This window comes from Cervus elaphus, chromosome X (genome assembly GCF_910594005.1).
Source record: "Cervus elaphus chromosome X, mCerEla1.1, whole genome shotgun sequence".
Taxonomy (NCBI): Eukaryota; Metazoa; Chordata; class Mammalia; order Artiodactyla; family Cervidae; genus Cervus; species Cervus elaphus.
In genome coordinates, this window is record NC_057848.1 from 157,536,757 (window position 1) to 157,548,838 (window position 12,082).

A 12,082-nucleotide genomic window follows, 5' to 3' on the forward strand; every position below is an offset into this window, starting at 1 on the left:
TCAGGGCATTGTGACTGACACAGTGAATTGAAGTGTCCGGGAAAAGTGTACTGCCTTCTGACCTTTTCTTCTAGCATTATATGTCATCAAGACTGAGAGAAAGAACAGAAAGAGTTTGCAGAAAATATAGATTGTTAAAACAATCTGTGTATAGTCATTGCCCTGATGACTGGTTTCTGCTTTGTTCTGCCACCATATTCTTGACACCCTGGATGGAGATGTAATAATCAATTGAGAAACAACGCTGGTTCTTAGAGTTTTTCTTTCTGTAATTAATGCTTTATTTCTGCTATGCCACACACCTTTAGATCCCTGTGAAAAACAAAGAAACAACTTCAGAGTAATGGGATGAAATGATAGACATATTTTGAGTAAATTTGTATTAGAGACATATGAGTAGAATTTGCTATTACTCTTTAAAAAGTCCTTTAGTTGTTTCTAGAGTTCACGTTTTTAGAATCACTGTGATGCAATCCTTATTACATCAAGAAGATCTGGATTATCATTTATATCAGAACCATTATTATCAGGAAATGATCTTATTTTTTATTTCCATGCTGGTAGTCAAATGAAGAAGTTTGAATCTGTCCTTTAAGAAGTATTTCTTTAAAGAGATATGGAACTAAAATCCATTTTATTTCTGAAAGTTAGTATACATATTATATATGTTTAAAAAAACCCTGAGAATTCTCTGGCAATCCAGTGGTTAAGACTTGATACTTTCACTGACACAGGCCTGGGTTTGCTCTCTGATTGGGGAACTAAGATCCCACAAGCTATGCTGGTAGAGCCCAAAAATAAACCAAAAAACCCACCTATTTTTGTATGTTTTTTTCCAGATGATTTTCAATGGGAAAAATACTTGGAAGAGACTGGATCTTTAAGTGCTCCTTCAGAGTATTTCAGACAGGTATGCCAAAATTCTGTAGATACCATGTTATATTTATTTTTGTAAACCATTAACTTGTTGAAGGGAATCTTATTGTTAGGTTCTATTAGCGTGAAGCAATCGTGGGATTGTGGCAGTGCTGCTTAAGAACCAGATGGTCTCTTTGCATTCATTGATTAAGAATTTACTTCATGTCAGGTATACTAAGCTCTTATGACTGCCCATCTGGAGGGAAAGACAGCCATGTAAATAATTAATGATAAAAAGTGTGATAACTATACTGGAAAGGGCTCACAGAAGAGGTCCTATCTGAGGTAGTTGTAATGAGGGGAAGGATATTACAGGCAGAGAGAACATCCAAAGGAAAGAGACATGGGCGTAAAAGAACCTGAGTATTAAGGGATGGTATGGGTGGCTGGAGCACTAACTAGGTAGAGGTGATAGTATGGGAGTGAGGTTAAAGTGTGGTGGCTTTTAAACTATACTGACTGTTTGGACTTTACATTAGGCAGTGGTGAGGTGCCTTTTGGCTTACTTTAAGAGGAAAGGCCTAATCAAATTCTTATATTAGAAAGGCACTCAGGATGCATTTTAGAGGTTGTATTTGGTTTGCCTGGAAGTGGGCAGGTGAGTGACAAGCAGTGGGCAACCATGTCAGGCTGTGTGTCAAGCCAAGGAGAGAGTTTGGAGATCTTTTTCTTAACCCTTACAACTCTCACTTTGTTCACCAACTGTTGCAACTGTTACTTAAAATGTTCCTCATGTATTCTGGTAACATAATTGACCGTTGATTTTCCTACAGTTAAAGAGTTTTAACAGACTTTTATTTGTATGTGTTTATGTATATAGTCTAAGATTCCGCCAGCTAATGACTTCAAAGTTGGCATGAAGTTGGAAGCCCATGACCCTCGCAATAAGACTTCAGTATGTATTGCTACAGTTGTTGGAGTTACAGGTGCCAGGCTGCGTTTAAGATTGGATGGTAGTGATAACCAAAATGACTTTTGGCGGCTTGTTGATTCTCCAGACATACAGCCTGTTGGGACATGTGAAAAGGAAGGGGACTTACTTCAGCCTCCACTGGGTAAGGATAAACAGTTTTAAAACAACATATTCTTGCTAATGTAATATTCAGTAGAAATAATTTCAACTGACTTTTAAAAAATCTCTTCTCCTGGGCATTCTGGCAAACAGACAGTCAGGTGGTTACTGTGGAGAAGGTTTGAGAAAGTAACTCAGTACCATATGTTATAGAGTTTCATTTAAGTACATATTTGGCATATGTGTGGCTAAAGGTTCCCCACTCCAGAGCAAGACTCCTTCTGCCTTAAAACTTGAAATGTCAAAAGAAGCTCTACTAGATTACACATGCAGATTCAGAAACCCTTCTGGGGGAGAAGTCTGTAGCATTTGATATGAGTCACTTCCTCCCTCAGTATTGTCTAATGAGCCATTCATCCTTTTTGTTGTGGGGATTAGCACGGTAGAAGGAGATGATTTTACACTGGGACTCCAGTGTCAGGCTTGGGAATTTTGTTACACCTGTGTGAGAAGAAATCATAGTGAGAGGGGTAGGAATCAGTATCTTTAGGTCTGTGTAAAGGAAGAGATTGATGGAACTCTTCAGCAAAGGTTTTTAATATAAAACTCTTGATTTTGACCAAGTTTTTAAAAGACAAAGTACATGACCCTAATTTTGCGCAAAATTTTTCTGTTTAATACTTTGGTGTACCATGGTATTCTGTAGAATGTAAGTATTTAGTTTATTACTTACACATTCTGAGTGAATGGTGGGTATTGGTTTTTGTTTCTTTTTTACAATGCTAAAAATGAAAATGCTCTGTTATAATGCACAGTGAGAGAATGAACTTTTTTTTTTGTCTCCAACTAGTGAAAGATGCTGTGAGAATAAAAAATTTAAGACAGTAATAACTATTCTTTTTAGCAACATCGTTTTATATTCTTTGTTCTAATGGTTAATTAATACTAACTTGGTTTAAAATATTTTTAAAAACTAATCAAGTATGTGTTATTCCCTAGAAGATGGTTTAGGATATGTGTGTTTTCTGCTTTTCACCTTTTCTTCATAACATTCACATTTTTTGTTGCTTATTTTTATAATATTTCTTAAATCATACAGACTTCTGTAAAAGATATACATTTGAGGCTTAGTGCTTCCCTGTTTGGGTTTTATTTCTCTGTTGACAGTATGCTAGTATGTGTTTGTATTTTGTTTAAAGGAAACATAGCTGTTGTGATTGTCAGCATTTCAGACACATAACCAAATTTATAATCATTCTTTTTTCAAATTACTTTTAGAGTTTATTAATTAAAAATATGAAATACATAGCAATACATGCTGATTAGTATGTATTTTGACACCACATAATAAAAAAATACAGTTTTTGCCAACTTGCTCATGAGATGCTTTTGAATAGTTTAGTTTCCATTTTAATATAACACAACTTATATAGTTTTACTTTTTAAAAGGCTTATTTATTTAAATGTTAAAGGTTCTTATTTAAAATTATTTTTTAAAGTTTTAACAAACATGGAGAAAAGTGTACAGCTTATAAATGAACACACTTGTATAAAAACCAACACCCAAATAAAGAAAGAGAACATTGTCAGCACCCTAGAAGCCCCATTCCTGCTGATCCCCAGTCATATCCTCCTCCTTTCCAAAGGTAACTACTGTCCAGACTTCCTAATATCATGAATTTAGTTTTAGCTGTGTTTGAATTTTTTACATGCACTTTGATCTGTGCTTGACTTTAGGTGATTCAGAATTAAGGAAAATGCTAATTAAAGAAAAGTCATGGTACCTCATGTAATAGGATAAGATGCAGGTTAAGAGAAAGGCATAAGGACCAGAGAATGATTGTCATGCACTTTTCTAACCATAGTGTGGAGAATCCATGCTCTGGATAACTATTTAATATTAGGTATCACTAGTAATACTGATTTATTTTAAGGGAGTGTGTAACAACCCTTTACAATTCCCCAGCAGCAATTATTTTCCTAGTCAGATTAAGGATGTTTTGATACATGATTATTATAAAATGACTTTCTGTCTGAACTTTCTTGTATATTTTATCTTATTGATGGACCCATTGGCAATGTGATTCATGTGCCTCTCTATCTTAATTCATGTATTCATCAGGGATACATGCCAAGTTCTTACCAACCAATTCTGGCATCAAGGCAGGCAAGTATTGCATGTAACAGATTGCCCCCAGAAAATAGTAAAGCTAGCAGACTCCTGCTCCCTGCTGCACATGCCACATGCTGTGATAGTCACCATTAATTGATGAGATCTCTAGAGAATACACATGTTGAGTCTATTTTGATAGCATTTGATACAAATCCTAATATAAGATCATTTAGTGTGTGTAGGGATTGCTAAAGTGAGAGCTGTCTTTTTTCCCAACTTAATGTATGAAAAATTTCAAACATACAGAAAAGGTGAAAGAATTTTCCGGTGAACACCCACATACCCACTACCTACATTCTACCCATTATCATTTTGCTATACTTGCTTTATTGCATACTTGCTTTTCTGTCAGTTCATCAGTGAATTATATTTTTAAATGCAGTTCAGGATAAGTTATTGACATCAGTACATTTCCCCTAAATACTTTAGCGTGCATATCGTTAACTAGAGTTCATTGTTTATTTACAGTTTGTTTTTCTTTTGAGGTAAAATTTACATACAGTGAAATGTACCATCATAAGTGTACATTTACTGAGTTTGACAGAAAACTGTCTTTCTGAAAGGAAGTAAGGCAGAGGCTCTGAGGAAAAAGAGGGGCTGGTAGTTTTTTACAACCTTTTTACTCTGCATGTGTGGTGGTTGGTGGGGAATGGAAGCTCTCCTGGGTTTTGAATTAGATCTCTCCTAGTATTCTGACCTATTCCCAGTGTATATGTGTATGTTTGTGAACCCTAGCTAGTGGCTTTTTTAAAATGAGAATTTCTACCCCCACTGTAGCATTCTTGTCTAACAGTACAGTGGATACAGTAGCACTGATTGGAGGGTGCACCTGCTCCTGTAGCCCATTTCCTGCGTTCCTCGATAAGAAAGTCATTCTTTGGAGAAGAATGGTAAATGGAACGTTTTTTATGCCAGCTTGCTATAATATCACAGAGAGGCTTTTAAAAAATACCTGCTTTATTTTATAAAATAGGGTACCAGATGAACACATCATCTTGGCCAATGTTCCTCTTGCGAACATTGAATGGATCTGAAATGGCACCTGCAGCATTCTTTAAGAAGGTAAGGAAGATGTTATAAAAAACTTCCATCAACTGGGCTGTGTTTTTTTTTTTTATTGATTTAGTGGGGATTCTTAAATGCTTTGTGTTCTCTAACATATGTATCGAAAATACTTTGCAAACTGCTTGATTGGCAAATGTGTTAGTCTGCTCAGGCTGCTGTAGCAAAGTACTACAGACTCAGTGGCTTAAAACAACTGAAATTTATTTTTTCACATTTCTGGAGGCTAGAAATCCAAGATCAAAGTGTCATCAAGGCTGGTTTCTGGTGAGGTATCTCTTCTCAGCTTATAGTCTAAACTGTGTCCTCACATGGCCTCTGCTCTGTGCATGTGGTAGAAGGAGAGCAATCTCTGGTTTTCCTTTCTTTTCTTGTAAAGAAGTCCTGGGCTTGGAGCCCCACCCTTATATGATCTCACTTAACCTTTATTACCTCCTTAAAGGCCCTGCTTCTAAATACACTCACATTGGGAATTAGGGCTTCAGTTTATGAATTTTGAAAAGATGTAACTCATTTCATAACAGTGGCTTAAACAGAAGTTTATTTTCTCACTTTGACTCACTCATGCTTCTTGGTTTATAGACAGCCATCTTCTCCTCTTTGAGTCTTTACATGAGTTACATATCTGTGTCCTAATTTCCTCCTCTTAGGACACTGGTCATATTAGAACCCACCATAATGACGTTATTTTAACTTAATTATCTCTTTAAAGACCCTATCTCCAAATACAGTCACATTCTGAAGTATTGGATGAGGAATTAAACATATGTATCTTGGTGGGATAGGGGGTGAGACACAGTTCAATCCGTAACAGTGAGTCATAAAAAAGGCTCAGTTTTCATCACTCAGTAGTCAAAGTGAATTAGTACCTCTTTCTTGACCTCAGATACAAATGGGTACTTTACTGGAAGCAGATATTTGTTATTATTTTTTATTTACATTCAGAAGTGAAACTTCTCAGTTTGCAATGTTAGTCATCTCTTTGATATTGGAGAAAATGATGGGACAAGAAAACTTGAAAGTTATTTGGACAGATTTGGTTGCAGAAGTAAAAGAATGTTAAAAACAGTCATCAGAAAGAATTTTTTTATAAGGAAATACTTGTTATATAACAAAGAGGGAAAATTCCAAAAATAGTTTATGCTCTTGAGAAAATGTTGAAAGAGAGTACACTGTGTTAAGAAACAGTGAGTGAAAGCTAAGTTTTAGTTAAATTATGGGTCAAAATATTTCTCACTCTGTCCTCATTGTTTTTTCAGTCACTTAAATTTTATTACAGCCATTTGTATCAGGAATGGTAAACATTGATTATAGTTTTAAAACCTTTTCAAGAAGATTAAATATACAAAGATGTGAAATGTCAATTGATATGATTTCTGCATTGCAGAGAAAAATTCCTTGAGTACAGCTTTGAGCAGCATGAAATGCTATAAGTGGGCTTGCCTTACCAGCAAGGGGCACAAGTGAATGCAGTCCTTTTGGGCACTGTGTAAAGCGTATTTGACGATAGCTAGTAACAAAAGAGATGTTACAAAACAAAGTAGTCTTTATTAAATACTTATTATCTTAGACTGTGGCTTTAGAAAAGCCATTGGATCTATTTTAATTATCGAATTGTTTTATTGGCTAGTCATATGCCACATGTCACATACATTGTGCTTTTCATTTTTAAAATTATAAAAGTAATTTATCTTTGTGTGTGTGGAGGAATCAAGCTATATCCTTAACTAAAGTGAAAAATGAGTGTCCATTTATCCCATTCATTCCTCCATTCTACTCTTCTCTCCAAAAAGTTCTTCATGACCTTTATCTGTGCATTTACAAACATATATGAACTTTTATTTTTTAAATGTAAGTTGGAATATATTCTATGATTTAGTTTTTCCCCTGAAGTGTGTATGCTTTGGAAATTTCCATTTTGTTTCATACATATTTTAGGTTGTATTGCTCTTTTCTGTGGTATGGATTACCATAACTGATTTAACTTCTCCTTAAGGATTAATGTTTAGGTTGTCTCCATATTCTTGTTTAAATCATCTACAGTGGACATTCTTGTATAGAACTTTTTATATAAGTATGAATGGCTACACTTTTATTAATAGAAGTAGAATTCCAATGTCTTTCAAGTGGTGTTGAAATATATTGTTAAATTGCACCTAAAATGGGTGTTCCAAACTATTCTCCAGTGTTAGTGTTTAGATATATTCACATTCCCATACCTTTACTAGCATTGAATATTATCCATCTTTTAAAATTTGGTCAATCTTTTTTGGAGGTGGGAATGGTAATGGTATCCCATTGTAATTTGTATGGGAGTAATTACCAGTGAAATGGAACTTTCAAAATGTGTTTAATGGCCTTTTATTTTTCTGTGAATTGGCTGATTATAGCCTTTGCCTGTTTTTCTATTGAATTTCTTTTCTTACTCTTACTTACTTGTGGGGTGCCCTTTTCAGCCAAGCTTGAAACTTGACCAGGAGCCACGTTAAATCCTTACTCCTTCTTGACCCTGCACTCTGGATAGCCAATTAATTAGGAAGGCCCGTCTACTTAGCTTGCTAATTATTTCTTTGTTGTATCTCTTCCTCCTACTTATTACCACTCCTGCAGGCTTTTCTCTTGTCTGGACTATTCAGCTAGCCTTATAACTGCCTCTAACACTTTTACACACAATGCTAGAAATATCTGATACAAAAGCCATACTGCATTATTCCATGTTTAAAATTCCTTTGAAGTTCCCATTTGCATTTCAGGATGAAATATGTTTGTTAATATGGCCTTTAAGGTACCCTGTGATGTGGTTTACAGTTGCCACTTCTTGCTCTGGATCTTAAGTTCTAAATTGCTTGTAATATCCTGTCCATACCATGTTCCCCTTTTTAAAAGACTGGTTATCTATGGTTTGCTCCTATTTTTCTTGTAACATTTGTCTCAGGCATTAAATCCTCCAAGATACCTTCCCTAATTTCACCTATTCTTATACTTCTGTAGCACTTTGTGCATATGTCAGTCTTTGTAGATATTGGATTATATTATTATTTTCACTCTCTCTTGCTTCCTAGACTATAGTTCCTTTTGAGAAGTTAATATGGCTTTGTATTCTCATTGCCTATCCTAGGTCCTGGTACATACTTATTTGTTCAATGAATGAAGAAAGAATGAGAAGTACAGGGAGGTGAATACTTATGAGAGGGAGAAGATGGATTTAGTTTTTCACTTGTTGAGAAGTGCCTCTGGCAAGTTTGAGGAGGAATCACTACCACCAGACATTGACATAAAGTATTTAGAATTTAGAAATAAGATTTGGCTTGGGTACATGGATTTGGGATTTTTTAGCTTAAATGGTAGTGATAGAAGCCTTGAGTGTGAATGAGCCAGTTCAAAGGCAAAACAGAGAAGGAGAGAAGAGTGTCAAGTTTAGAACCTTGAGAAATACCCACTCACCTTTATAGTATATAAGTACCACTATCAGGAACTTAGTAGAGGTCAGTTAAAAGGAAAGCTGATTCTTGACTATTTTATAGAGGAAGTTCATCAGTTACATTAGCAAGAACTGAAGACCAACTGAAAAGTGTCCTCAGAGTTAAGTTTGTAGTCATGAAGGCAGAATATTGTTAGAGTTCATTCCTAATGGCCTCAGTTTACTCTGAAATGGGAAACCGACAAAGGCTAGAGGGGAGGATTCATACATAGACTGAAAGTCTACTATATTCTACCACCACCAAGGCAGAGAGCTTACTCTGTGGTTGGGGAGAAAGTCAATTAACAAATAAAATAATAAACATTTAATGACGAAACATTGGTCTTAAGGCAAATGATAAAGGTTTGGAATAGCTGCCATATGGGATGGGAGAGGGATTGACCTAGGGACATGTGACAGTATTTTGGAGGGTTCACCTGAGGACGAAGTCTAAACATGTGTAGCACTGCATGTAATACGCATGTGGGAATTTTCTCCAGCAGTGCTCAGCAGCTAAGTTTAAAAAGGTAAAGTGGAGGGTGATACTGAACTAAGGTTTGGAGATAATATAACCAGGACAAGGGGATAAGTTGGTTTGGGGTGCTGAGAAGAAAGTGGTGATGTGATGCTGTGTAACCACCTGACCTGCCTCTTGAGAAACCCGTATGCAGGTCAGGAAGCAACAGTTAGAACTGGACATGGAACAACAGACTGGTTCCAAATAGGAAAAGGAGTACGTCAAGGCTGTATATTGTCACCCTGCTTATTTAACTTATATGCAGAGTACATCATGAGACACGCTGGGCTAGAAGAAGCACAAGCTGGAATCAAGATTGCTGGGAGAAATATCAATAACCTCAGATATGCAGATGACACCACCCTTATGGCAAAAGTGAAGAACTAAAGAGCATCTTGATGAACATGAAAAAGGAGAGTGAAAAAGTTGGCTTAAAGCTCAACATTCAGAAAACTAAGATCATGGCATCTGGTCCCATCACTTCATGGGAAATAGACGGGGAAACAGTGGAAACAGTGGCTGACTTTTATTTTCCTGGGCTCCAAAATCACTGCAGATGGTGATTGCAGCCATGAAATTAAAAGACGCTTACTCCTTGGAAGGAAAGTTATGACCAACCTAGACAGCCTATTAAAAGGCAGAGACATTACTTTGCCAACAAAGGTCCGTCTGGTCAAGGCTATGGTTTTTCCAGTGGTCATGTATGGATGTGAGAGTAGGACTATAAAGAAAGCTGAGCACAGACGAATTGATGCTTTTGAACTGTGGTGTTGAAGAAGACTCTTGAGAGTCCCTTGAACTGCAAGGAGATCCAACCAGTCCATCCTAAAGGAAATCAGTCCTGGGTGTTCATTGGAAGGACTGATGCAGAAGCTGAAACTCCAGTACTTTGGCCCCCTGATGTGAAGAGTTGACTCATTGGAAAAGACCCTGATGCTGGGAAAGATTGAGGGCAGGAGGAGAAAGAGACAACAGAGGATGAGATGGTTGGATGGCATCATCGACTCGATGGACATGGGTTTGGGTGGACTCTAGGAGTTGGTGATGGACAGGGAGGCCTGGTGTACTGTGCTTCATGGGGTCGCAAAGAGTCGGACACAACTGAGCGACTGAACTGAACTGAACTGAACCTGGATGTGAAAGGGTGTGATAGAAGTTGAGTGTTTGGTCCTTTTCTTTATACAGTAGTTCTCAACAGGGGATGTTTTTGGTTATCACAACTGTGTGTGTGGGGGGGTGCTACTTATATCTAGTGATTAGAGACCAGGGATACTACTAAACATCCTACAATGCACAGAACAGCCCCACAACAGAATGTTCTGATCCCAAATGACAATAGTGTTGTGTTTGAGAAACTGATCTTTATTAATTCCTTGGTGATTAATCTAATTCCTGACTTTAAGTATAGTTTATATGCAGATGCCTTTCAGATTTATATTTCTGGTCCAGACCTTTTGCTCCCAACTCAGACTTCTATATCCAGCCCACCTACTCAGTATCCCTCCTTGGGGATGTGTCTAATAGACATCAAACTGCTCAACCTGCAGCCTTTCCCATATCAAGGAATAGCAACTGTCTTTCCATTTGCTTAAGCCAAATCCTTGGTGTTTATTTCTGTCACACACTGCATCCAGTCCATATGGAAACTCCATTTCCTTTATCTTTAAAATATATTTGAAATCCAACTACTTCTTGCCATCTCAGTTGCTGTCAGACTGGTATAAGCTGCCTTTATCTCGCACTTGGATTACTGAGTCACCTCTTTATTGATCTCTTTACAGTCTGTTGTCAACATAGCAACCAGAGTATTCCTTTAAAAACATAAGCGAGATTATATCACTCCTCTCCTCAAAGTCATCCAGGGGCTCCCTGATTCACTCAGGGTAAAAGCCAGAGTTCTTACAGTGGCCTCCACAATTCTACATGATATGACCCCTCATCTCTCTGACCATGTTTCCTACTGTCCTCCTACTTGCATACTACATTTTAGCCACACTCTTCTTGTTCATTGAACATTTCAGACACGTCTTCTGTTTTAGGGCCTTGGTTCCTAGCTGTTTTCTCTGCCTAAAGCACTCTTCCTCTAGATAACTGGCTAATAATCTCCTTTGGGCGTCTGTTCACATGTCACCTTCCAGATGAGGCTTGTCCTGATTCCCCTGTTTATTTATTTTTAAAGAATTTTATTTATTTATTTATGGCTGTGCATGCTGCGTGTTTGCTGCTGCACGGACTTTACTCTAGTTTTGGTGAGCAGGGGCTACTGTCTAGTTGCAGTGTTCAGGCTTCTCATTGTGGTGGTTTCTCTTGTTGCATAGCACAGGCTCTGGGGCACACTGGCTTCTGTAGTTGTGGCACCCGGGCTATAGAGTGCGGGCTCAATAGTTGTGGTGCATGGACTCAGTTGTTCCACAGCATGCGGGATTATCCTGGATCAGGGATCAAACCGGTGTCTCTTGCATTGGCAGGTGGATTCTTTGCCACTGAGCAACCAGGGAAGCCCTGATTGCCCTATTTATAATCTCACAACCCCTCCCCTACATTGCTCTCTGGATCTCCCTTGCTCTGCTCTGCTCTGTCTTTCTGCAAAGCATTTATCATTTATAACATAGAATATATTTTACTTATTATGTTCTTTATCTTTCTCTTTACTAGCATGTGAGCAGTGCACAGGTGGGGTTTTTTGTTTATTTTGCCAGCTAATATTGGGTTGGCCAAAAAGTTCGTTGGTGTGAATGAACTTTTTGGCCAACCCAATATACATCAAGAACCTTCAGTAGTGTCTGGCACTTAGTAGGCACTCAGTAAATATTTGTAAATGAATAAATGAAGGTTAAAGGACTAGAATTCTTGATGAAATCGAAGTAATTGATTAAAAGTAAGGAAGTAGAAATTTAAGGATAGGAGTTTGTGATCAGAGGTAGACTCCAGGAATATAGC

The 12,082-nt window shown here is 37.3% G+C and overlaps 1 protein-coding gene across 4 annotated transcripts in view; it reads left to right on the forward strand.

The window, feature by feature from the left end:
- SCML2 (Scm polycomb group protein like 2) overlaps window positions 1-12,082 on the forward strand; it is a 105,000-nt gene that overhangs the window by 29,686 nt on the left and 63,232 nt on the right. For all 4 annotated transcript variants that reach the window (XM_043897057.1, XM_043897055.1, XM_043897059.1 and 1 more), the window contains 3 exons: window positions 840-910; window positions 1,739-1,973; window positions 5,077-5,165. In XM_043897057.1, the coding sequence (XP_043752992.1) occupies window positions 840-910; window positions 1,739-1,973; window positions 5,077-5,165 (395 nt within the window). The remainder of the gene's footprint in view (window positions 1-839; window positions 911-1,738; window positions 1,974-5,076; window positions 5,166-12,082) is intronic.